The sequence below is a fragment of the Saitoella complicata genome (assembly GCF_001661265.1).
Source record: "Saitoella complicata NRRL Y-17804 unplaced genomic scaffold SAICOscaffold_7, whole genome shotgun sequence".
NCBI classification, from domain to species: Eukaryota; Fungi; Ascomycota; class Saitoellomycetes; order Saitoellales; family Saitoellaceae; genus Saitoella; species Saitoella complicata.
In genome coordinates, this window is record NW_017566998.1 from 204,558 (window position 1) to 228,274 (window position 23,717).

Genomic DNA, 23,717 nt, shown 5'->3' on the forward strand with positions numbered 1-23,717 from the left:
CGATGTCCTTCACTGCTTCAGCTCAAAACTTGTCTCGACTTGGACATCCCTTCACTCTCAAAAAATCCTACCAGTACCTCTACACCTCGGACACGTCTCATCCATAAACATAAACCCCGTAATCCTCCCATCCCCTCCACAATACCCACACAACATCCCCCCAATCCTCGGATCACCCGGCCTAACCACAATGCCCGGCGGTCCAAGCGGCATCATCCCCATCGGCGACGAGAAGAATCCACCACCTACAGCCGCAACAGGCTGAATCATCGGCGCAGGTCTTGGCGGCGCGAAGAGGGACGGATGAAACTGTCGTTCACAGGTTCCACATTTCTTCCCGTTACGGAGTTTTATGCCTGTGTTGTGGCATTTTGGACACCAGTATCCTGGTGGGTAGCGGTATCCGAACGGATGTCGTTCGGGTTCTGGTCTTGGAGGTGGGGGAGGACCAGGTGGTGCTTGCGCATGCGGTTGTGGTCGTCCTTTCTCGGTTGGGGAGTTTGACGGAGGGTTATGTGAGTATCGTTGTGGACGTGATGATTGCGGATTATCCGAATAACGAATCGGACTAGCGGCTGGTCGATCTGGTAATGGTGGAACGGACGAAATCGACGATCTTGTTGCCGCTTCGTACGGCGGTGGTTCCTCAGCGGGCGGCTCCACGTCCGCCGCGAGCATGAACGGATGATTTGACGTTGATCCTGTCCTCCGCGGTTTCATCTTGTCTGATAGACCCATCTTGGACTGATCAAAAGAGGAGGTTGGAGGTTACTCTTGGCTGCTGCTGAGCCTCTTGACTTACTTTACGTATATAGACTCACACGCGCCGAAGGTTCGGTTGCAGCACCGGAAGCGACGGAAACCGGTACCCGTAGCTGCAGAACCGAATGTAGGGTCGTAAGAAAACCGGCAAATGATGGATTTTGTTAACCAAGAACAACGCCTAGAATGACCATAAACCCATGACTAAGTATCGTAACCGCCTTCTGAATCATCTCCTCTTCAACATCCTACCCACCAGATCCTGCTTCTTGGACGTCAATGTCTTGTTCACAGACTTATTGTACTCCTTATAGGCCATATCATCCGCTCCAGCGAGCGATGTAAGCGAAGCCGCGAATCGCTTAGCTTTGGGACCAGCTCCTGCACGATGCATTCCACCAGTCCGGCCCACAAAGTCGTCAGCATCGTCACCGATGTCCTCCTCGCCCGCCTCCTCATTCTGCAGCAAAACCTCCTGTAGGAGCTCTCGGCGCTCCGCCAAGGTGTTATATGCGATACTCGGCATACTCTCGATACCCTGCAAGTGCGTGATAACCTTGAAAGAGTAACCCTGATCAACCAAGAATGCTTGTCGCTTCGAAGAGTAGTACATTTCCTGCGTGTCCTTCGACACAAGACTGTAGAAGAACGCATTGAAGCCTTCATCATTCCTCCTCTTCGCACGAAGGATACGACCCAATCTCTGTGCTTCCTGACGACGACTTCCGTAATGCGAGGAAATTTGGATAAGACACGTTGCTTCCGGCAAATCAATGGAGGTATCACCGACTTTCGACAAGAAGATGGTGTTCACCAACTCATTGTGCTGGAAGTTCTCCAAGATACGAAGACGCTCCTGCTGTGGCGTTCCACCAAAGATGAACGCCTTACCAAGCTTGAGTGCGTAAGCCTTCAACGCGTACACGTTGTCGGAGAAAACAATGATCTTATCACCCCGCTTCTCGTGGTAATCAATCAAGAACTGACACGCCTGGAACTTCCTTGGGTTCATGATGTACAACAATGTCCTCTTCCTCAAGGACGCCTTTAAATACTCCTGGTAGAACTCCTGGGTCATGGGACACCACACCTCAGCACACTGCACATTGGCAATATGCCCCTTCTGCGACAACTCCATCCAATTCGCCTCATACAACTTCGGCCCGATAAGGTAATTCAAATCCACGATCTTGTCATCTTCACGGACCAGGGTAGCGGTGAGACCAAGTTTGGCGTGACATGGAATCACCTCCATGACTTTTCTGAACATGTTTGCGGGAACGACGTGCACTTCGTCAAGCAACACGAAACCCCATTCACGGTTCTGCATCCACTCCATGATCTTTTGCGCATCATACGCACGTTTGTTGCGTTGTGCGACCATGGAATAGGTAGACACCACGATACCAGCATCACCCTCGAACTTGTCTTTCGTGTCGGAGGTGAAGACTGCAATGGATGACGGTTTAACGTTACTCCACTTGAGGAACTCAGCACGCCATTGCATGACAGACACAGAGGAAGTACACAGCACCAAGCAACTCTTCTTGATGGTACAGGCGGCGGTGATACCCACCAATGTCTTTCCCGCACCACATGGCAAGACGATGATTCCACTCCTCGCACGACCGTTACCAAACATCTTACTCAACGACTTCTCCTGATATGGTCGAATCTGGGTACTTGGCTTTAAGTCAATGTCGAGATCGGCGTTGAGCTTGTCGTTTCTGAAATCGTATTCTTCGAGAGCGGGAATGTTGAGTTCGAACATGCGTCTCTTGACTTGTTCCAGTTTATCTGCTGGAATTTCGAAGGAGTGGACAGCGTCTTCGTCGTCTTCCTCAACGTCAACTTCGTCAATACCCACGATCGAAGTAAACAGATCATCGTCGTTCTTCGGCTGCACGTCCTCCACTTTATCTCCCTCTGCACCATCCTTTTCCTCTGTCTTCGCACCCGTCTTATCCTTCCCAGTACCAGCAATAACCAACCCCTCCATCCTCGGAGCCCTCTCCTTCACAACCGCAACATCCGCCGCAGTCCCCTCCGTCTGAATCCGGCACGACCCGATTTGCGGATCCTGCAACATCGACTGCAGGAAATCCGCAGTCGTACTCTCGACGTAGTACCTGTTGCCCTTCAAGACGAGACGGACCTTACCTACGGCTTTGGTGACTTCGGTAATCCACTGCACGATGGATTTGGGGATGGTAAATTTTGAGAGTCGGTTTAGGACGGTAATGATGTCGTTAGGCTGCAATCCGACAGAGACAGCTGCGTGCATCGCGTTCTCTGTCAATGCATATTCGTGAATATGACTCGGACGACTGACGGGCTCCGCAATCGCAATCAAGAAGTCCTCTGCTTGTTCGGCCAACGGTGAAAACGCCTCCATATAAATCTTCGCAGACTTCGGATCAATCCACAACGGTCGAGAATCATGATCAGGCTTCAAATCCAACCATGAATGTTCGAATCTCTGAAACAAATGGCTGACAGAATCTCCCCTAAACTCCGCCGGCCGATCATCGAAATCATGCTCCTCATTCAACCCATCCGTGATCCGCGTTTTCACGGGTGCAGTCGAATCAGATCGTTTACTCGCTGCTGGTCGTTTTGATCTCAATGCAAGTGATTTCCTCGGTGCTGCGAATGCCTCGTCGTTGTCGTCAAAGCCTGCTTCGTCGTAGTTGTCGTCGGAGTAAGCGGCGATATCGTAGTCATCAAAGTTGCTCCCGTCTGAGAGATCCTCATCGGCGGCTCCCGTTGGACCTGATGCGGCGGCACGGCGGGCACGTTTGATCGTGGTGCTGGCCACCGAGGAACCGGCTCTCTTCGACATCGCCGGCGCTGGTCACACTCAGCGAATAGGATATACCTCAGTGAATGCTCAGCAGATACCGTTCCGCACTTGTCCGTTCAGTTATAGACAGAGAGAGGGAAGGCGGACAGGAGGAGGGTGTGTATGCTCAGGGTGACTCGTGTTGGTATACGCTGCACGAACATGCAATGGACTGCACGGCCCCGGTAACGTCGCCACATTACGTAGTTCAGCAATACCGCAATTGTATGTGAATGGAGAATGCTTCATTCCTCCTTGATATCAATCCTAGATGCCATTACCTTTTGCCTATCTAACCATCCGTTTTCCTGTATAACGTCCAAGCCGTTTATAATTACTTCGAATTCCCCGAGCTCGCGCTCTTCCTTCTCTTGAGTTCCTCCTGGACTGCCTGGTCGTACTGCTTCTTGGCAGCGTTTACCGCACCCTGATAGCCGGTCTTAATGCCCTCAAAAAATCCCATAGGCTTCTCCGGCGCAGCTCCTGGCTTTGGTGCTGGAGGCTTGGGAAGAGCGGGGATATGCAACTTCTTGCGCACATTAGGATTGCGCAAAAGGACAGTTTGAATGACACTGAAGGCAGCATTCGGAACCCAGTAAGCAAAGACAGCAGCAGGAAGATTTGCGACGAAAGGGATGACCAAGACGGCAAGCAACTGAAAGACGTTAATCATGGCCTTAGTGTTGGTATTGTGCCCAACCTCAGAACCCATACGAAGGGAGCTGATTGTTAACGCCGCAGAGATACATGGAAGGGCGACATATGGGTCGGCAGCAGTCAAGTCAAGGAACCAGTGCGTACCGCCAGTCTGGAATCCAGGCACAGGGAGGTCAGCCATGGCCCTCAAAGCGAGGAAGAAGGACATCATGACAGGGATTTGCAATGCCGGCAAAAGCAGAGGAGAGAGAGGGTTAGCTGTCTTGAACAATGCCCAAAGGGCCGCATAAGCCTCCTGTTGCTTGACTAGGTCACCTTCAGCACGAGCGTTCTTGAGCTTATTGGTGGCTTCGTCCATCTGAGGTCGAATCTTAGCAAGCTTCCCGGTACTACGGGCCACCTTGACAAAGAGCGGGAAGAGCGCAAAACGGATACCAATCGTCACAGCCGCAATGGTACCCCACCAAGGTAATCCCGTATAAACGTGGGCAAGCTCCAGAATACCTTCCAAGGCACCAACCGGGGTCCAGTGAACCAAACCCATGGCCTTCAAGTCACCAATCTGGTGAGCAGCCTGTACCATAGCTTCAGTGGTAAGAGGATCCACCACAGTCTGGAAAGATTCGGGAATAACGGGGAGTTCGGGCGTTGGTGCGGCGTCGGCAGCAGTCACGACTGGCATGTGTGAGGTAGTGGTAGCTTGCAGACCACGCTGGACGTCGGCGAGATCGACAGCATTGTCGGTAACAGAAGGGACTGAGGAGTTGTTGCGAAGGGAAAGAAGGATGGGGCTAGAAGCCTTGTAGAATGGTGATGGTTGTGTCCGCCGACAGAGGATATGGATAGACCGAGAGAGTTGAGCAGGTTGGACGTACCCGAGCTTTGCACGGACGAGGCTTTGGGCGGAGAAGCTATGCAAAAGTAAGAAAAAGGGAAGGACACACGTAGATAAGGTAGAGAGCAAACCTTGATCCGGTCGATAACCGGGCGTAAACTCTTGCGGCGGCCATTATTGGTTGCTGCTGCAGTGCTGCACGTCCGTACGTACGGAGGGACTTAGGCGAAATTTCGACTTTAGCGGCGTCACGTAGACCACCCCGCGAAATCCCAGAAGCATGGGTGGTGGTGTACACCGACGCATATAAAAAGCGTCGAGCCCTTGGGAAGCAGACTGAGATCAGGATGGCCTCGAGTCTTAAACACTACCTGGAAAGATATATTCCGGCGTCGGATTTTCATTACGATGCCTACTACCTCCATACACCTCCAAAGAAGGAAAAGGCCCTCGCGCGTCCTCCTAAAGGAATGCGACCCACACCGACGACCGTTGCGCACCATCTCTTTGCCCTGGCTCACAATGGACACCTGATTTGTGCAATCGAGGCGCTGGTATACACAACGAAAGACCTGACGACTCTGTATGTAAGCAAAGTCGACACAACCGGGTATAAACCGCCAAAGACACAAAGTCCCGTCCGAGGAGCCATTGCGGGATTCCTTGCGTACTTGTACTTGGTATACAAGAAGAAGGAGGGCTCGAGGTTGCGGTTGAGCTTATTTGCGAAGTCCCAGCCGCAGTATCTCTTTCCGGACTCGGCGAAGAACCAGAATAAGCATGTCGTGGACGACGGCGGATTGATCAAGTGGTGGGTCAAAACTTCCGATCTTGCCATACCAGAGTCGAGTAAGAGATACTTAATTGTACCAGGAATGGACAGGTATGATACGCGAAAGTTCTGGGCGGGATCGAAGCTTGATTGGGTGACGGGGCATCCATACGGTGATCCGAAAGATCCGAATTCCTCGATTGCACGAGAGTGTATACCTTGTTTGCCGGATGATCCGAAGGCACGGTATGTTGCTGAGCTTGATGATAACGGGTCCGGCGCTACTATGACACTCTCTCAGTTTTGGACGACAATGGAGTTTCGACAGGAATGCTCCGCGGGACGGATGGTTGGGTTCATTTCAGTGGAAGCGGTCGCGAAAGAGGGGTCGTCGGTGGACAACAATATGGAAGGGAAAACTCTGGACGACAAGCAATACAAGAGAGCCTTTGAGGTGCTGATCAAGAACGACTTTAGCACCGATGAGTTCTGCAAGAAGTCAACGGAGGCGTTCGTCCGCAGCGCCGGTAAGATAATGGGGCTGCCAGAGGGGGATAGGGAGTGGGGTTTCATCGTGGTTGGAACGAAAGACGTTACGAATGGGAGTACAACAGCATGCGCGGGCGCTGCTAATATATTGTCAGTGAGGAGGAAGGCGCCCGAGCCCGCTGTATGTGATGGTGTGATTAAATTACAGCCTCGAAAAAAGGTAAAAGTCGAGAGTGCGACGTCGACAGATGTCGGAGTAAACGTCTTGCAGCCACGGAAGAGAGAGGACACGCCGAAAGTGGAGGCTCCGGCTGTGAACGTGCTTCAGCCCAGGCGAAAAGGAGAAGCTCAATATGAGGCAGGACAAGAGAGCGTTAACGTGCTTCAGCCGAGACGGAAGGAGAAGACACCGGTCGAGGATACAGAACCAAAGGTGAATGTCCTTCAGCCAAGGCGAAAGGAGGCGAAAAAAGCCAACTCAGTAGAATAAATCTAGCAGTCGTATACCACATTATACCCTCCTACACCCAGTCCCTCTCCCTAATCCTCCTCCCAATCCACCTCCCCAACCCCTCGTTCCCACTCTCAACCCCCTGAATCTCACCCTTCCTCCCCATCCACAACATCCTTCTCACCTCCTCCCTGACCTCCTTTCTCACTCCCTTCCTGCCCAATATCCCCACACACATCCTCCTATCCTTGCTCGTCATCTGTAGCAGATTCTCGCTCGGAATATCACCCGACCGTACGCCGAGGAGACGAAGAGAGGGAACGGAGAGGAGGATGTTTTGGTGCGCGAGGGAAGTGGAGCCGCAGGTGTAGGTCAGGAGGATATCAAAGCCGTGGGGGTCGTGGTCGACGAGGGCTAGGAGGGGGAGAGTTGGGGAGGTTGTGTGGAGGAGGTGGAGGAGGGCGCGGGTTGAGAGGTCGGGGTAACCTTTTGCCTGTGTATAACCACTTAGCAGAACGACTGGTGCCTTTCATTAGGGTTATCCACACCGTGATTAGGATACCTGGCCCACCATCGACATTGTCCTTCCAGAATCCGCTAGTCGCAAGACCACGAAATGTGGCCTCCTTCTCTATCACCAGCACCCATTTAACTTCTTCACCAACGTCCACTCCCCTAACCTGTCCCGCATCCAGCACTAGCACTCCCTCAGTCTCTCCACACTCCACCCTCCCCCCATCATCCCTCAAGATCACTACATTCCCACACACCAATCCCTTAGCGGCTGCAACGACATTCAGGTCGGACCGATTGACGGAGAGCGTGCATGCGATATCGTCGATTTGGGTGTCGACAGTGCGCTGGGAGCGATAGAGTGCGGGAGCAGTGTAGTAGATGTCACGTTTTGTGGTGATCGTGTTCGTGAGAAGGACAGTGTGGACGGCGTCGAGGGTGTGGATGAGGGTAGCTTCGACGTGTTAGCTTAAGAGTGCGAGTGTTTCTTGGGGAATGGAACTCACTGAATCTCCAGATAGACTCGTCGTCCTTGGCGTCAACCATCTTGATGCGTTTCATGCTGCCATTAGCTGCTCTCTGAAATGTTCCAGTTTCTGCTTCGAAAACACTGTTCTTTGCGTTGCGACGCGCCAATTCAATGTAGACATCCTCTCCTGATACAAGAGCGTCAACGACGGACTTGATGATAGCCTCAACGGACTTGACGAGCTCTGCCCTTCGTATAGAACGCTCTTTGACTTCTTCTTGGCGGATATATGCTGCGTCCTGGTCCTTGGACGGTGTTTCTGACAGCGGAGGCGTGGGAAAGGACGCACACACGCTGGTCGTCCTCTCGACTTTGGCAGCATCTTCAGCTTCAGACAGGCCTGAAGCGTTAACCAACAGCGAAGAAAGCTCCATTGAGAAGATAGTTGGAGTATCGATGTTCGGAGGGAAAAGGAGGTGGTCAATAAGGTTTCCATTCAGGGCGTTCATGCAGGCCGCCGTACGTCAGCGGTTCCCGATATACGGCCGAGGACGAAGAAAACAACAAGTTCTTCAAGATCCTGAAGATCCTGTTCAAGAGCTGAGATGGATACTGCTATGGAAGGCATGAGAAGGCATGCGCCGGATCTTGAGGTTGTCATCTTCGGGAAACTGTTGCGCAGGCTCGCTCGCCGAACGTCGCCTACGAACGTGCAAAACGCAAAACGATGGGTCATTCGGCATTGTACCGCGACCGCCTCGGTTGATGCACTTGGAAAGGTCCTCGTCACTTTTGCGAAGGTCAAAGATACCTTTAAGGAGCGTCTTAGCATCCTATACCTCGTCAACGACATCCTACACCACTACAAGCAGACCTCCAGGCCAGAGCTCACCTCAGCGTTCCAGCCCTCCCTACTCCCTCTCCTAAGATCAGCACACTATGCACACCTAGGATCAGATTCAACGACAGCAGACGAAGAAAAGAGCAAAGTCACGAACCTACTCGAAATCTGGACCCGAAAAGAATACCTCCCAACCGTCGCCCTTATTGGCCTCAAAGCCGGACTCCTCGTCCCACCCAAAGAATTAGCCGCCACCACGAAACCAAGACCATCATCAACTCCATCGTGTACGGTGTACAAACCAACAATGCACGGCAACTCCTCCGACCCTTACTTCCTCCAGCCCGTCTCCTGCCTCCTCCAAGCACACATCCCCGGCGTGAGCACCCTCAATCCCTCCCGTGTCCGTCCAGTCCCTCTATCAACCACCACCGACCCTAAAGTGATGGAAGCGCTCGAGGAGTTCTATGAGAAGGAGAGGAAAGGGTGGGAGTGGGAGTGGATGGAAGAGGAGGAAGAGGAAGACGGGGAGGAGGAGATGAGATGGGAGGGGTGTGATGTGCAGTTCTGGAGGGGGAGGGAGGCGGAGTGGGAGGAGGAAATGGAGATGCTACGCAAGAGGAGGGAGAGGTCTGTGAGCAGAGGCAGAAGCAAGAGTTTATCGAGGTCGAGGTCAAGGGAAAGGAGACGGTCATACCCACGCTCTCGTTCATTATCTCGCTCGAGGTCGCCACCGAGACGGAGACGGAGCTATTCCCGGTCGCGATCGCTATCGCGCTCTGACTCTCGGTCGCGCTCTCGATCACCCCTCCGTCAATCTCGGTTTGACCAACCTCCGGGACCCGGGACATATGCCTACCCTCCAACGACTATGGGTGGCCGCGTACTCCCTCCACCGACAAACCAGGGTACTACGAGTATCGCGCCGGGGATGCAACCACGAGGGCTGCCGGCGCCGACGAGGCAGGGTTATATGGGCGGTGGAGCATACGATGGGGATTATCAAAGTGGTTCAAGGAGGTAGGTTGATGCGACTGGACGGGTGTTGAACGACAGATGTAGTCGAAAGCGAACGGTAAGAGCCGAATCGAAGAACAGCGCAAACCTAATTCTACTCATCTCCACGTCATCTCATCCAGGCCCATTGATCGCGGCTCGGGCCCTTTTTCGAAGCATCGCATAAGCTTCAACGCTTGACTCGGACGTCGATCACGGAATGAAGCGACGCGGCATCCATGTCGAGTCTCCCCAGTTGCCAGATCCGTAAAGTCTTATGTGATGAGGACTTACGCGTGGGCATGGTTTCCCCACACCCCTACCCCATGCATTCCATTCCCCACCACCTGTCAACCCCATGCATCTTACCATTCGCCTCCATTCGTTCATATGTCCCACACTCCTTCAGTTCATAATATTCTCCCGAGTCAAGCCCAGCGAACCAGCGCCATTCCCGCTCTCCCGCAAGTCCCAATCCTTGTCGACTCCGCGGCCGGGGGAGGGTGAATCTCCGCGCGGACATATGTCGACACAAGTTTAAACTATATTCATTTCAGAGGCTAGAACGTGACATGTGGCGAGTTTTGGGTACATTGAGTCGCAGCTCTTGATGGACTTGAAGGAAGCTTACGAACGCTTGCGTCGCTTGTGGTTTCTAGACCTTGGGAAGTAGATTCTGGACTTGCTTAGGTTGCCCCCGTACATTGATGAGAGAGACTAGAGGTTTAGAGTAGGACCCTGAAGAGAGAGATCTGGAGCTGGCTGGGAACGCGACGGCGGCTGGACGCATCGAGAGCGACTGTTGACAGTTGCGGGTACAGGCGCGCGGCACCAGACGTATCCGCGGAGGAGGTGGTCCGCGCTTTGACGTCCGCATCCCGTGTTTACTTGGTTGGAACCTGGAACAAAGAAAGCGGCAGAAGAGCCCCTTGCGATTGAAGTCGAAAAGGAAGAAGCCTAGGGAGTTTAGTCACGGCCCAAAGCGAGGCGAGTTTTGCCCTTTGTGGGATGGCGTAAGCCTCGCCGACGCTTGCCGGGTTTCGGCAGATTTCCCCTCGTGATCGGTGAACCGTGTGACAGTCGTTTTGCTCATCAAAGACGACGGCACGGGGGATGTATGCTCATCGTCTATGCTCCTGCTCTGCTTACAAGGTCGATTCTCCTACGATGGGAGATTTCCGAGTTTGCTGGCGATCGGCAGTTCTCCACCTGCATTCGGCTAAGAGAACTCAATGCAGGCAGTCCGGCCAGACACGGACTAGCGCAAACTCAGAAGGAGAGGGGACTGGAGTGTAACGTAGACGGAAGGTAACGTAGACAGACGGTAGGAGGGCGAGAAAGAAGAACATCCTCCTCCTCCTTCCCTGCCCGTGATCTCCAGCATTGGCCTGGATGACAGCTTCCTCACTGACATCGCGCCATCTGACCCCGTGTGGACGTCTCGGCGCGGCCCCAGATTCATACGTACGCTGGACGCCCCCCGGAGAACATAATCCGGGGCCACACAGCCGTGAAAACCTGCAGTCTCTTTCATTTCACCGCGGAGATCTACCTCCGGGGCCATCAAAACACTTTCGATCTCCTAGGAATCAACACAATTTTTTCTTGTCTTACCCACTCCCCTCATCCGTTTCTGCCCCAGACCCCGCAAACTGGGGAACGACTACGCGATCGCTTCCAAGGTATAAGTAGGAGCTGAGCCCCCACCTCCTCATCCATCATCAACTCACTTCGCCGAGCACTGCCTCCACCAACGACATAGTCATGGTTTCCTTCGGCAAATCAACCCTATGGAAGAAGCTGTCTCCCTCTCAGCTCAATGCGGCAATCCAGATCTTTGCCCTCCTCGCTATTTTCTTCGAGGGTTATGATCAGGGTGTCATGGGCGGTGTCAACTCCGCACCAAACTACATCGATGAAGTCGGAATCGGAAAGAACGGTGTTGTTACCAAGGCCATCCACCAGGGTGGTATCGTCGCTATTTATTACCTCGGGGCTATCGTCGGCTGTTTCGGTGGTGGATGGATGGCTGACCGTATCGGACGTATCGATGCTACCTTCTACGCTGCGATCTTCTCTACCATCGGTGGTGCCCTCCAGGCTGCTTCTATCTCTTCCGACATGATCCTCGTTTCTCGTGTTGTCTCTGGTCTCGGTACTGGTGCCCTTACTGGTATCATCCCCGTCTACTGTTCCGAAATCGCCAACACTGCCCACCGTGGTCGTTTCTTGGGTCTCGTCTTCATTGCCAACTACCTCGGTATCTCTGTCGCTTACTGGCTTGCCTTCGGTTTGGCTTTCGTCGACAACGGACAGTCTGCCCTTCGCTGGAGGTTCATCTTGGCGTTCCAGTGTATCCCCGCTATTCTCCTCCTCATTGGTATCAAGCAGCTTCCTGACTCCCCTCGTTACCTCACCGCTGTCGGTCGTCACGAGGAGGCTTTGGATGTTCTCGTTCACGTCCGTGGTGGAGAATTGACTCCTGCTATCCAGGCCGAGCACCAGATGATGGTCGACGCTCACACCCGTAATGCGGACAAGCGCTCCAACCCCTTCGAGGTCTTCACTATTCTCTCTGGATTGGGCAAGCGTGGTGGTCACATTACCCGTCGTGCTTGGCTCTGTGTCTGGCTCCAGATCATGGCTTCCTGGACTGGTATTACCGCCGTCACTGTCTACTCTGGTGTCCTCTTCCGTCAGGCTGGTTACTCTACCGTTACTCAGGATGGTTTGTCCGGTGGTGTCAACTCTATCGGTATCGTCGGTACCATCATCTCCGCTTGGTGTGTCGACCGCTTCGGACGTCGTGTCAACTTGATGTGGGGTGCCTTCGGTCTCGCCTGTGTCAACTTCATCGCCGGTGGTCTCTACGAAGCCGTCCGCCAAGGTGGTGACGCTAACCACATCACCCCCGGTGCCGTCCTCATGTTGTTCTTCTTCAACTTGATCTACGCCGCTACCTGGGGTACCATCGCTTTCCTGTACCCCACCGAGATCTTCCCCTCCGAGATGCGTGCCCTCGGAAACGGTTTCGGTGTCACTGGATGGGCTATTGGCTGTGGATGGACTACCCTCGTTAACCCCACCATCTTCGACAAGTTGGCCAACCGCACTTACTTCTTCTTCGGTGGTTTGAACGTCATCTGGATTCCTATCATCTACTTCCTCTACCCTGAGACCAACAACCGTACCCTTGAGTCTATCGAGGTCCTCTTCTCTCCTTCCTCTCCCTTCGTCTGGGCTTCCGAGCGCGCTTACGCCCAGCGTGACCTTGCTGGTTCCCCCGATGCCAAGAACGTCGAGCGTGTCTCTTACGAGTTGGAGAACGTTGAGCAGAAGGGTGGTATCTCTCGTCACGTCGACCAGGTGTAGGTGTGGTGATATACGAGAAAGTCAAAGTTGAACGGGTGCATGGTACGATATAGGATAATATAGTTTATGTTTTGTTTGCAAATCAGAGGGAAGAAAGGGAAGGAGTTATATCGGACTGGCTTTGGTCATATGTACTAGTAATTACATCTTTTGGATCAACTTATCTTGTCTTCTCTTCCTCTTGAGCTCATCTTTTTCAACAGGTCTTCCATGATGGCGAGAAATAAGGTTGCAGCGGCGTTGCAGCGATTGCGGGACATGCAAGCGCTTCCGAGGCAGTTGGTATCAATAGCGAACGTCACCTCTGAGAAGGACCACACACGCCCCAATTGATCAGCCATGACAACGGACGAAGGCCAATCCCTCTTCTTCTACGGCACCCTGATGCACCCCGCCGTCCTCCGACGTGTCGTTTACGGCCCAAACGCACACGTTGCTGCCCAAGTGCAGATTGAGAAGAGTGTCCCAGCAGTTCTTCCGGTGGGTCTTTCATCCATTCAACTTGTCATGAGCTGACATGAAGTTCCCGCAGGACCATGCACGGTACCGTGTCCGAGGCTGCGATTATCCGGCAGTGATTCCCGTTAAGGGCCCCTCTCGTACAGTTCTCGGGACATTGACGACGAACCTGTCACCATTGGCAGTGCAGAGACTTGATGTCTTCGAAGGTGACGAGTATCAGCGGACGCCAGTCACGGTCATGGTCGGTGGAAAGCCGGTGCAAACAGACACATACATCTGGATTGCTGGAGAAGATAAGCTCGAACAACGAGAATGGGACTTCGAAGAGTTTACCCAAGAGAGGCTACGAGGATGGGCAGATCCAGGCTTCGAGCAGGCGGATCAAGTAGACGGTACAGGAGGACGAGCAGCACACTTGCAAGACGTGGAGCGAAGTGCGGTATAGACAGAGCAGATGTAGCAAATAGCTAGTTTATGTTGATTGAATTAGAGGGTATACCAGATATAGTAATGCAAGTATGAAGAAAGGAAAAGCGCCAGCAAAATAGCACAATACGCCAGCCATCCGTGTCCATATATGATCCCCGCCCTGCCAACAATGCAAGGAAAGCGAAAAACAAGCAATGCAAACTGCACTGCACTCCACTCCACTCCACTTCTACTCCTTCTCGCTTGCACTTCCTCCAGAAGTCCATCCGCTCAAACTACCAACACTTCCCCACTTCCTTCTCTGCTTTTTCTTCCCTCCGGGAGTAACCTCCCATCCAACCGACTCCGTGGAAGCCCGGCCTGCATCCTCACTCATACTCTTCTTCGGGTGCCCCTTCCCGTCAATCGTATCTTTGATCTGCTCCGTGACCTTGCTCTTCTCCCCCTCACTTTCACTGTTGGAGTCCTGCCCGAGCAAAGCTTTCGTGGAATCCTTAGACCTGGCCCAGCCGAAGATGGTCCTACGCTTCGGCTTGACAGTGGGGTTGGCAGCGAGCGGACGCATGACAGCAGCGGGAGCGCTCTTGGTTGACTCCTGAGACTCTACAGAGGCAGTAACATCCGCAGTGGACGATTGTTCCGTGAAGGGAGTATCGGTGTCAGTGCTGTGAGAGTGACCATTATTGGCATGACTGGCAGGAGCAGTAGAGGGAACAGAGGGTGCCTCCTTCGGGGCGATGATAACGTTGGGCGGAAGCCTCGGCTGCGGCGTGTTGTCGCGGTAGATGTCGAAGGATGCGATAGCCTGGATCAACTCGGTAGGCTGAGCAGCAGCAGGACCTCCACGCGCACGCGGACTATTCTTGATGGACTCCTCTTCCTCAACCTCGTCAATCTGGTGAAGCGCCGTGCCACGAAACTGCTGCAAGACGGCAGCAGCAGGGGCTGAGAGATCTTCTCCACTCGGAGGACTGTCTGCCCCAGCGGGGTTCTCCGACCTAGAAGTCTCCTTTACCTCCTCGACAACACTGCTGACAGGACTCACACTCGCCTCGTTCGGTTCATCCGCCTGCTCCTCAAAGATAGGAAAACTGTCCACAGCGAGCGCAAGCACGTTCTGCGGCTCCTCTGTTGGGGCGGCAAAGACATTCGCAAGGCGCTTCATACGATCCTCCTTCTTCTCAGCCCAGCTGACGAAGATACGCTTGCGACCAATCATCTTTCCATCCATCTCACCGCGAGCACGGGCAGCATCAGCAGGGTTCAAGAAGGACACGAAACCGAATCCACGAGAGAGACCGACGTTGGAACCATTGCTGGGGTAAACGGCGAGGTAACTGCTAGAAACTGTTCCGAAAGAGCCAAACAGTTGATCCAAGTCCATCTTCGAGGCGACGACGTCGTCATCAAGATTCTTCACGAACAAGTTGCAAGGATCCACAGGAGCGACCAAGTTCGTGTTCACCTTATCCTGCGTACTCTGAGCAGACTTCGGGACAAACTCATTGTTGTCACCAGCCTTGAGAGCCTTCGACTCCTCCTTCGGCTCTGCCTTCTTGGCACCGGCCACCACCTCCTCGATCTGCTGATGGAAAGCCTGGGCAGGATTCGCTCCCTCCGAGCCAACACTGGTCCTAGGAGTAGTGATCTGCGGCTCGCCCGCTTGGCCCTCAACAGCATACTGCGGCATCCGAGTCCACATAAACGTCCCCTGGTCAGGACTCCAAACGGGGCTGAAGACGGATGATTCACCACCGCTCGAGTACTGCCTGGCATGACCGAAGTGCTGCTGCTGCTGCTGCTGCTGCTGCTGACATTGCTGCTGACATTGCTGCTGACATTGCTGCTGACATTGCTGCTGCTGGTCCTGACCTTGTTGCATAGGAGTAAACCCGGGATAGAGCATCTGCTGCGCATGAGGAGGCAGCATCGCCATCGGCACGGGCATACTCAGGGCAACCGGGTGCTGCACGAAGTAAGGGTGCTGCTGCTCGAACATTTGCTGTTGCTGCTGTTGGCCGTTCTGACTCATGATCTGCGGACTGGCAGAAGGCATCGCGTGCGAAGGGTGCTGAGAGCCGTTCAGCCCCATGATAGTGGAGTTCTGCGGACTAGGCGTAGAACCGTGAGGAAGGAACGTAATCTGAACAGGCATTGGAGAGGACGTGCCAGTGGAGCCATGACCAGTAGCAGGCGGAGCAGGAGAAGCGTGCTCTGGCATTTGCATGGGGTACATCGGCTGCGGGTGACCGGGCTGTGGAATGTGGTCGTTCGCGAACTTTGGTGGTTGCTGGTGTTGATGTTGATGCTGCTCTGGATCCCTCGACGGAAGGACCACGTTTGAAAGTGGACGTACAGGCGGCGAGCCATACGCACTCGTCGAAGTCTTGTATGACACCTCGAGCTGATACCCACCAACCACGAGCCCATTGCACATCTTCAGCGACTTCTCAGCATCCATCTCGTGAAGGAAGTTGACCTCACCGAATCGAAGGCCCCTGACATCCGGCACAGCGTAGATGAAAGTGCCCTCGATCTTAATGTCTGGGACGCGGTCCATGAAGATGGTGTACAATTCCTTAGGGGTGAGAGTTGGAGGAAGGCTGTTGACGGTGAGATCCTTGCATGCGGGAGGAGGACGGTGAAAGCGAGGCCCACCGAAAGTGTTGCGATTCCGGAAGTCGTGACAACGAGAACGGTTCTCGTAAGGAATTTGATTATGATAATGCATCCGGCCGGGCGACTGATGTTGCTGTCGGTTGTTTTGCTTGTAAGTTGGAGCACGACGGGGACGGATTTGGCTAAAAAGGTGCAATTAGTGTCGTTCTTGTACTGTTTCATTTACCCCAAAGAAGCATACACAGGCCTGCCTGAGATCAACATCCCGTGTTCTCCCGCCTGAATAGCTCGCCTGGCCTCTTCGGTGCTTGAGAACTTGATCAAAGCCCAGGCAGTGTCATGGTGAGGTGGGTCACGAACTTTGCTGAAGATAGAAATGATTGTGCCTGTTGCTCGAGAGTTAGTTTCTGTGCTGTCCCTGTACCATACACGGCAGGAAAGGCTCGCAGCTGCGTAAAACTAGCAGCATACATCCCGGACAAGAAGAGTACACTTACCGTACTGTGAGAAGATGTTCTTCACGCCGTTATCCTTCACCGCCGCCAGAAAGTCAGAACCAATATTACCCACATAGATCATAGTCGGGTCATCCCGGTCACTCTGTAAACCATTGGTGCCACCACCCTGTTGATGCTGATGACGAGGACCAGGGTGAGCAGGTTGAGGGTGCCGATGAAACGCAACAGCGAAACCGGGAGGAGTAGCATACACAGACGGACTGGAATTTGCCGGATGCGCATGACTCGGTCCCGCAAGACGAGTAGGAGTCGAAGGGACAGACATAACGAGACCGAAACCGAAGAATTAACGCGAAAAGAAAAGACAGAAAAGGGGGTATTTCAGGCAATGAATGCCGTGACTGAGCACCGTCAGGAAGAGACTTTGTTGATATAAAGCAGCAAGGTCGAGGTATAGGGGATTATCAGTAGATGTACTGGTTGTTGGATGTTGACGGTGATGGAAAGGAGGTTGCACGAGCTGGGTCCAGTCGAGTTTTGTAGGGTGGCCAAGCTGCGGTGTATGAAGGCACTAGTTTTCGGGAGTCCTGCAGAACGTAAGAACCGTATGCCAAGCTACGTCAGAAGGTGAAGTCTGGGAATGGGCTTTGTCAGAGGTAGACTATGTTCAATTTGAGTTCTGTTCGTCGTATCGATGGCCTCGTTTTGTGAAAGTTGAGCACACACTCACGGCAACATCGTGAGAAAACGTTAACGCGCCCCCTTTCGACGTCAACCGTATGCAGAGGTAGGTTATTGCCATGAATCGGAAGTGCTGCCCCGAACGGGTACAACGAAGAGATTGATCTGCTAATAGAAGCGAGGTATTGATGCTAACATGTGGTGTCGCACTCTGCATGTCAGTACTTGAAGCTCGCGAGGTCAACTGCCCCTACCAAGGCATGTCGAGACGACAACCAACACAGGGAGAGGCATCCAACCAGCAGGAACGAAGAGTACGCTGACTGTCCCGGTCAGCCGTCAAGCCGCTTGGAATGTTCTCGCAGCTTACGAGATCACAATGCGGGGCCACAATCCCCACTTCACCCACCCAACTCCGCCTTCTTGAATTCTTACGTCAGCGTACGTATAAGCAAAAAGTCGCCTCGAGCAACTCCTTTCGAAGTTCTTCGTCTCGGTCTGTCAACGGCTGGAGTACGCGTGCCTTCCCGCACATCATTTCGGTACAGGCCGCGCGCGAGAAGTCGTCCTCGAAATCGCGAACATTTACGCGCTCGGGCCCTCGACATCTCGCGCGACCACCCACCACACGAACTATATGTACCAGCCCCCCCTCTTGCGCGAGTTACCGAAAACGGTGAGGGGCAACGACATCGAAGACGTTTAGTGCTGGGTTTGGGTCAAACTAGATCAAGGCTACATCATCAAGCATCACTGACAGACCCGAGATTCTCAAAGGGGCAAGGCTTCCCAACCTCCCTCGTGTCTCCTCGTACCGATCAACTTCAATTTCTATCTGTACAACATCTCTCCACCAAGACGCGACTCTCGGATCAACTTGGACGAGCATGTCTAACCGGCTGGAACTGTTGAAGAAGGGTGCCAGGAAGGAGGAGAGGCAGATCCAGCGTCTGAGGAGGAAGCAGACCGGTCATGGAAACGCTACAGGGAGTTTGGGGAAGAGATCCCTTGTGCCGGGATGGGAGGAACAACTACGAGCACCGACATCACGACGACTTTCAACCATAGCATTTACGACGCGCCGCGGATCGAGGGCAGGAAGAGTATCGCCTTCGTCATCACAAGGAGGATCAAGGAGAGGCAGTCTGACGCCACGTCCACCACCAGAATCCAAAACCGAGGAAGATCAGCAATGGGAAGACGTACCTTTGGAGAAGTTCGAACACGAGCTCGATCTTTCACTCCAGCCACCTACGAAGCCTCCAACACCACCACAAGAGGAGCAACCCAAGCCCAAGCCAGCAGCGGTTTTCCCACTTCCAGCATCGACCTTCCATGTTATCAGTAGTAGCGCTACCCCATCGCCAAGGCCGAAGTCAAAGTCTCCGGAGTCAGCGCCTACCATCTTGCCAGCTTTCAAGCCTTCGCCGCAGATTCAGCGTGCAAGAGAGCCATCAACAGTGCAGAATACGATGCGCTTCAGAACCGGAAGTTCGGCTGGTCTTCAACCTTGGGACCGCGAGCAGCAAGATTCATATTGGACTTCTGGTCTCGGAAACATTGGTTCAAGTCTGAAGAGCTTCTGGAACCGCAATGGAGCAGCGAATGGAGCGACATCTGCGGCGGAAGAACCTACAACTACTTTGAAACCTATTCCCGCTCCCGTGCCAGCCGAGTCATTGGTACAGACTAGGGTGGAGGCAATCGAGAAGAAGAGGCTCCAACAAGGAAACGAGGCCTGGAGAAACAAGTTGATGAACGCACCATCGGACATCCTGAGCGTGCCAAAGAGGCAACCAGGCCACGCCCGTACTGCTTCCATGCAAAGTGCCAGTGCCGGTTACAAGGATTTGGATACCGGAGCAACCAACATGAGGAGAAGCATTTCGATGCATCTCCCCGGTACAACGCCGGAACAAAGAGAAATTCTTACAGCACCAGCAGACCCATCGCCTAAGGAGATGGTGAACGGAAGACGGCCAAGTTCGCCTCCGCCAACGATTCACAGCAAAACGACCCCACCGGGACCCCCGGCTGCCGGTGTTGATCAGGAGATTGAGGAAGTGCCTTTGGTCTCTCCTTTGCCTACTGCACGGAACTTCTCGCGTCCGACATCCGAGACGAGCCCTCCTCCAGCTCAAAGGACTTACTCATTGTCTGAGGAGGAAGATGAAGTTTTGCCTACCCAGCAGGCCCCTATTGAGGAGCAACCTTCCCCAGAGCCAGTCATTCAAACCGCCAAGCTCTCAGAGCCGTCTCGTCAGAGTTTCGGTCTCTCAAGTACTTTGGGCACGAGTCACCACCCACAGTACATCGACCCCGTCACCGCTCGCCAGATGTCCTTTGCTCGTGCACCTTCCGTGGTGCACGCTCCGATTTTTGGTGCTTTGAAACGTTTTAAGCAGCAGGATGCGAGGAAGAACAGTATCTTTGGGTTTCCTGAGCCGCCTCAATCGGAAGAGATGCCGGCGTTGAATGAGGAAGTTCAGGAACCTCTGCCGACGACACAGTTTGAGTCTCCGGGACTGAGGCCATTGAGCCTCACCATTCCTTCTCACCACCAGTCATTTTCCGACGATGACGACTTGAGTCCAGGTTCCATGTCTCCTCGGGCTTTGACACCTCCACATGTCAGTCCCTTGGTACAACAGCCGGCTACCGTCGCTCAGCGACAGGACTCAAAGACTCCCAGCCCGCCTAGTCGCACGCCTAGCCTTTCGCCTACACCAAAGGGCGCGATCCAGCGTCAGCCAAGCTCTATCTACCCTGTTAGTGAGGAGGACTACAGCATGGATGCGGACAGCTATAACCTCCCTCCCGAGGTTTCCGCGATCCTGAGTGGGCAGGTGTCGGATTCTTTTGGTACGTTGGATGTTGACAGGATGATTGCGCAGTTCCGTCAGACTACGGTCAATGAGGGAAAGAGCCCGTCACTTGCTCCGGTGAAGATGATGGTTAAGAGTCCGAGTGGCAATGTCTTTGTGGACCCGTTCACATATGTTGGCGAGACGCAGCAGCAGGAATTTCTGCCGGGACCGCCAAGAAGCTACAGTATCGTGAGCCCTATTACCGTGCAGGCACCTGTGCAACTCCCAGTTACGCCGATCAACAAGCGCATCGGATCCCTTGTCGCTGACGACTCCGGTTATGGTGGCGATGTTTCCCCGAGGGGAAGCATGAGCTTGCAGGGTACCCAAGGTGCATCGCCGATTCAGCAGCCCCAGTACCGCTTGCCTTCTGTTGCCGAGGAGGACGTGTTCATACCTCCGAACAACAGGATTCACCGTCTGACTAGCTTGGTCGATGATGATGAGTATGAGCTTCACAGATCAACTTCGAACAAGAGATTTGGGCAATCAGCGCCGGCACCTGCAGCAGAACAGCAGCAACCACCACAGACACCTCAGGAATCTCTGAACAGGCAGCCGAGCATCACAAGCGAGTACTCTACGTACTCTCCTAGCGCTACCCCGAAGCCTCGTCCTATGTCGGACTATTCACCTGCTCCTGCTTCCGTGGTTGCTGCCGGATATCAACAGTACCTCGACTCACCTGCGACGTACTACGACAAGACCCCGAGTCAATTCGGTTCAGCTTCGTTCAACGGCGGCTCATACAGCAACACGGCCTACAATGGCACTAGTTCATCGATGGGTAACCCCAGCACCGCCGCACCCAGCATCCATGGCCAGCACTTCGAGAATGGTTTTACATTCCAGACACCATCATGTACGCCTTCGCGTACGTCACAGTCGTCCCGCGCCACATTCGCAAAGGGTCAACGTCCGTTCAGCTATCACAGCGGGGCCTCCTCTGCGGTCTTCGACGAGGGATACCATAGGGGTTACGAGGCCGCCAAGAGAGCAATGCTCCAGCGTCTCGTGGTTCCTGAGGGTAATGAGTGGATGGATGAGGGTGGACCGGATCCTTTGCAGAGTCTGTACGATGGTGCTTCGACTATCTTGGCTCCTGTTTCGCAGATACGTCGTTCGAGTTCTTTGTACTCTACGCAGCGTGGTATGGTGCCGGAGGCCAAGCAATATTTGGTTCTTAATCCAGGCAGCAGCTATGCTCCCTCCGCCGTAGGCTCGCTCTACGCTCCTGAATCTTTGCGGCCGTACAGTCCGATGTACGGGAAGGGTTCCATCTCTGGCGCAACTCCGTATATGCATGCCGGATTGGCGCGAGCTTCTCAGGAATACATCCGTCGAGCATCGCGTTCGCGTGGCCGCAGCTCTCAGCGTAGGACGAGCACACCTCACGACCAACCCATGGCTGCCTACAATGGCCAAGCAAGACGCTCTGGCGCACCTGATGAGATGCCGCAACAGCGTTACAACCCGATTGCGTTGCAGAATGCACAGGTGGCTACCGAGCAGTATCAAAACCAGCAAACCCAGGAAGGGGAGATGGAGAAGGGGAAGAAGAAGGGGCTTATGAGTCGCCTGAAGTTGAAGATTAATAACAAAAGGTTGAGGACGCAGCAGGCGATTGTGTCGACGGCGAAGGCTGCGGGAGCGAATTGCAGGTCTGTGTAGAGAGAGAATGCGGAGGAGGTTAAGAGAGATGAAGAAAGGGAAGGAACAGGAAAGGGAAGGGAAGGACAAGGGATTGCATTTAGGGTTTAGTTTGGTGCATGGCATTTGGATTCTAATATAGGGGAGTTACTTCGTAATTGAACATTGTCATTTTCCTACCTGTTATCTTCAGTTCTTCGCACGGCTCACCTGTTCAAATCCAATTGTGGGGTCATAGAGTAGACACGGCACGCGGACCGCCTACAGTATCGATTGCGAACTCGGAGAGTTTGATCTATCAACACCAACCACCTTCAGGTCATTGATCCGTTCCGTCACTACCGCCGTGAAGGCCCAACGGTGTCTGATCCTCCCTTACAATGAGTCCAATCACCTTTAATCCTACGACAACGGCAGCCTTCTTCATTCTCTTCACTTCACTGACACCCTACCTCCTCTACCACCTCGCATCCCACCACTTCAACTGGACTGATAATCGTGCAAAGTCGCCTGTTGTCCATGCACAGGACTTGTGTAAGTTGGCAGGGTTTGGGGCTGCAATCTGTTTGGTTGGTGGGTATGTGGAGACTTTTAGGTAAGTGTTTTTGGGAAGTGGTGTGATGTGGAGGGACGCTGATGGATGTATGCGGGTAGTCCGTTGGTGACAGCGATCATGGCACACATCACGATCGTGCTTTATGCATTTCTGTGCGAGTGGGAGGTATACAAGGCTTGAAGGTCCTTTGACAATGTCACGACTAATCAAGTTTGTATAGCCCATGCGAACAGACCTCTCCCGCTGGCGCTCTTGGCCCTGGCAAATGTGGGCAGTCTTCCTCGCGGCTGTGACCCTGATCGTCCTCTTCACTCTTTACCATATCGCGGTTGCTATCGAGCGGTGGGGATTTGTTGGGGCATGTCTTTATTTGGGAACGTTTGTGTGCTCAATCGTGGGTGTGGGAATGGGGACGGTAGGGATCGCGAGGTGGCAGAATCATGGGGGCTTGAGGGGAGTGGGAAGGGTTAAGGTTGAGATAATGGACGATGGTGATACTGAAGAAGGGGAGGAGGAGGAAAGCAGACCGATCAGAGGTGCGACGATGAGGAGGTATTCTGGCCTTGACAATGAGGCCAGCGAGGAAGAGGAGACTGAGCGGAAGTCGAGGTGGCCGCATGTGAAGATCCATGTGCACCATTGGCAGGTATTGCACGGCAAACAGAAGACATTGTAATAGTGCGCTGACGCATTGTACTACAGATCTTCGGGTTCCTTGCCCTCTTTACGAGGTTTGATACGTGGCCGTCGCAGCTTGCGGCGGGGATTGTGTTGGGGTGTTATGTGCATGGGATAGCTGCGTATGTTGGCCCGGTAAAGTTATCCCCGAGAGTGGACAGTTACTGACTGACCGTACAGGTATGGGTATGATTCGATTTGGATTCTTGAGGAGGTTCAGGAGCGGTGAATTGTGGGAAAAGGACGAGGCGATGGATGAACGGTGTATGGTTCATGGATGATCTTGTCACGTTCCCTTATGCAAGTCAATATTCCAGT

General features: G+C 53.6%; 11 protein-coding genes across 11 annotated transcripts; 6 read left to right on the forward strand and 5 right to left on the reverse strand.

Moving 5' to 3' along the window:
* Window positions 1-57: 57 nt before the first annotated feature.
* SAICODRAFT_6414 (uncharacterized protein) lies at window positions 58-678 on the reverse strand (the record flags this gene model as incomplete). Its single annotated transcript, XM_019170050.1, has 1 exon — window positions 58-678. One exon carries the CDS (start codon window positions 676-678, stop codon window positions 58-60), a length of 621 nt encoding a protein of 206 aa, XP_019025232.1.
* A 313-nt stretch (window positions 679-991) lies between these two features.
* Window positions 992-3,701, reverse strand: SAICODRAFT_90565 (DNA repair helicase rad25; the record flags this gene model as incomplete). The annotated part of the gene is made up of 1 exon (XM_019171705.1): window positions 992-3,701. Exon 1 carries the CDS (start codon window positions 3,602-3,604, stop codon window positions 992-994), a length of 2,613 nt encoding a protein of 870 aa, XP_019025233.1. The 5' UTR covers window positions 3,605-3,701.
* Window positions 3,702-3,890: 189 nt separating this feature from the next.
* SAICODRAFT_90570 (uncharacterized protein) lies at window positions 3,891-5,295 on the reverse strand. Its single transcript, XM_019171706.1, has 2 exons — window positions 5,228-5,295; window positions 3,891-5,172 (listed from the first exon to the last, which is right to left on the reverse strand). The coding sequence occupies exons 1-2, from the start codon at window positions 5,269-5,271 to the stop codon at window positions 3,939-3,941; spliced, it is 1,278 nt and encodes a 425-aa protein (XP_019025234.1). The 5' UTR covers window positions 5,272-5,295; the 3' UTR covers window positions 3,891-3,938.
* A 92-nt stretch (window positions 5,296-5,387) lies between these two features.
* SAICODRAFT_78330 (uncharacterized protein) lies at window positions 5,388-6,396 on the forward strand (the record flags this gene model as incomplete). Its single annotated transcript, XM_019171108.1, has 1 exon — window positions 5,388-6,396. A coding segment is annotated over exon 1 (951 nt), but the record flags the coding sequence as incomplete, so codon positions are not given.
* Window positions 6,397-6,878: 482 nt separating this feature from the next.
* Window positions 6,879-8,280, reverse strand: SAICODRAFT_90572 (DNA topoisomerase IV, alpha subunit; the record flags this gene model as incomplete). The annotated part of the gene is made up of 3 exons (XM_019171707.1): window positions 7,828-8,280; window positions 7,357-7,775; window positions 6,879-7,301 (listed from the first exon to the last, which is right to left on the reverse strand). The coding sequence occupies exons 1-3, from the start codon at window positions 8,222-8,224 to the stop codon at window positions 6,879-6,881; spliced, it is 1,239 nt and encodes a 412-aa protein (XP_019025236.1). The 5' UTR covers window positions 8,225-8,280.
* A 45-nt stretch (window positions 8,281-8,325) lies between these two features.
* Window positions 8,326-9,759, forward strand: SAICODRAFT_18207 (uncharacterized protein). Its single transcript, XM_019165919.1, has one exon. It carries the CDS (start codon window positions 8,396-8,398, stop codon window positions 9,653-9,655), a length of 1,260 nt encoding a protein of 419 aa, XP_019025237.1. The 5' UTR covers window positions 8,326-8,395; the 3' UTR covers window positions 9,656-9,759.
* A 1,450-nt stretch (window positions 9,760-11,209) lies between these two features.
* On the forward strand, window positions 11,210-13,052 carry SAICODRAFT_64887 (general substrate transporter; the record flags this gene model as incomplete). Its single annotated transcript, XM_019170106.1, has 2 exons — window positions 11,210-12,892; window positions 12,994-13,052. The coding sequence occupies exons 1-2, from the start codon at window positions 11,392-11,394 to the stop codon at window positions 13,050-13,052; spliced, it is 1,560 nt and encodes a 519-aa protein (XP_019025238.1). The 5' UTR covers window positions 11,210-11,391.
* A 247-nt stretch (window positions 13,053-13,299) lies between these two features.
* On the forward strand, window positions 13,300-13,997 carry SAICODRAFT_70364 (uncharacterized protein). Its single transcript, XM_019170561.1, has 2 exons — window positions 13,300-13,479; window positions 13,532-13,997. Exons 1-2 carry the CDS (start codon window positions 13,339-13,341, stop codon window positions 13,904-13,906), a joined length of 516 nt encoding a protein of 171 aa, XP_019025239.1. The 5' UTR covers window positions 13,300-13,338; the 3' UTR covers window positions 13,907-13,997.
* Window positions 13,920-17,457, reverse strand: SAICODRAFT_70365 (uncharacterized protein). The gene is made up of 3 exons (XM_019170562.1): window positions 17,007-17,457; window positions 16,736-16,958; window positions 13,920-16,691 (listed from the first exon to the last, which is right to left on the reverse strand). Exons 1-3 carry the CDS (start codon window positions 17,290-17,292, stop codon window positions 14,120-14,122), a joined length of 3,081 nt encoding a protein of 1,026 aa, XP_019025240.1. The 5' UTR covers window positions 17,293-17,457; the 3' UTR covers window positions 13,920-14,119.
* Window positions 17,458-18,535: 1,078 nt separating this feature from the next.
* SAICODRAFT_6423 (uncharacterized protein) lies at window positions 18,536-22,186 on the forward strand (the record flags this gene model as incomplete). The annotated part of the gene is made up of 1 exon (XM_019170057.1): window positions 18,536-22,186. The coding sequence occupies one exon, from the start codon at window positions 18,536-18,538 to the stop codon at window positions 22,184-22,186; it is 3,651 nt and encodes a 1,216-aa protein (XP_019025241.1).
* Window positions 22,187-22,433: 247 nt separating this feature from the next.
* SAICODRAFT_29703 (uncharacterized protein) lies at window positions 22,434-23,676 on the forward strand. The gene is made up of 5 exons (XM_019167476.1): window positions 22,434-22,760; window positions 22,820-22,886; window positions 22,942-23,367; window positions 23,424-23,521; window positions 23,580-23,676. Exons 1-5 carry the CDS (start codon window positions 22,546-22,548, stop codon window positions 23,626-23,628), a joined length of 855 nt encoding a protein of 284 aa, XP_019025242.1. The 5' UTR covers window positions 22,434-22,545; the 3' UTR covers window positions 23,629-23,676.
* The last annotated feature ends 41 nt before the right edge of the window (window positions 23,677-23,717 follow it).

What these genes read in the sequence shown, in the direction of transcription:
- SAICODRAFT_18207 (XM_019165919.1), top strand. Translation starts at nt 8,396, where the DNA reads ATGGATACTGCTATGGAAGGCATGAGAAGGCATGCGCCGGATCTTGAG.
- SAICODRAFT_29703 (XM_019167476.1), top strand. Translation starts at nt 22,546, where the DNA reads ATGAGTCCAATCACCTTTAATCCTACGACAACGGCAGCCTTCTTCATT. An exon ending in CATTTCTGTGCGAGTGGGAG is followed by an intron (nt 22,887 to 22,941) that starts GTATACAAGGCT and finishes AAGTTTGTATAG; the next exon opens with CCCATGCGAACAGACCTCTC. An exon ending in TATGTGCATGGGATAGCTGC is followed by an intron (nt 23,522 to 23,579) that starts GTATGTTGGCCC and finishes CTGACCGTACAG; the next exon opens with GTATGGGTATGATTCGATTT.
- SAICODRAFT_90570 (XM_019171706.1), bottom strand. Translation starts at nt 5,271, where the DNA reads ATGGCCGCCGCAAGAGTTTACGCCCGGTTATCGACCGGATCAAG. An exon ending in CGGTTATCGACCGGATCAAG is followed by an intron (nt 5,173 to 5,227) that starts GTTTGCTCTCTA and finishes ACTTTTGCATAG; the next exon opens with CTTCTCCGCCCAAAGCCTCG.
- SAICODRAFT_70364 (XM_019170561.1), top strand. Translation starts at nt 13,339, where the DNA reads ATGACAACGGACGAAGGCCAATCCCTCTTCTTCTACGGCACCCTGATG. An exon ending in GTGTCCCAGCAGTTCTTCCG is followed by an intron (nt 13,480 to 13,531) that starts GTGGGTCTTTCA and finishes AAGTTCCCGCAG; the next exon opens with GACCATGCACGGTACCGTGT.
- SAICODRAFT_70365 (XM_019170562.1), bottom strand. Translation starts at nt 17,292, where the DNA reads ATGTCTGTCCCTTCGACTCCTACTCGTCTTGCGGGACCGAGTCATGCG. An exon ending in GAACATCTTCTCACAGTACG is followed by an intron (nt 16,959 to 17,006) that starts GTAAGTGTACTC and finishes AGTTTTACGCAG; the next exon opens with CTGCGAGCCTTTCCTGCCGT. An exon ending in CCTGTGTATGCTTCTTTGGG is followed by an intron (nt 16,692 to 16,735) that starts GTAAATGAAACA and finishes GCACCTTTTTAG; the next exon opens with CCAAATCCGTCCCCGTCGTG.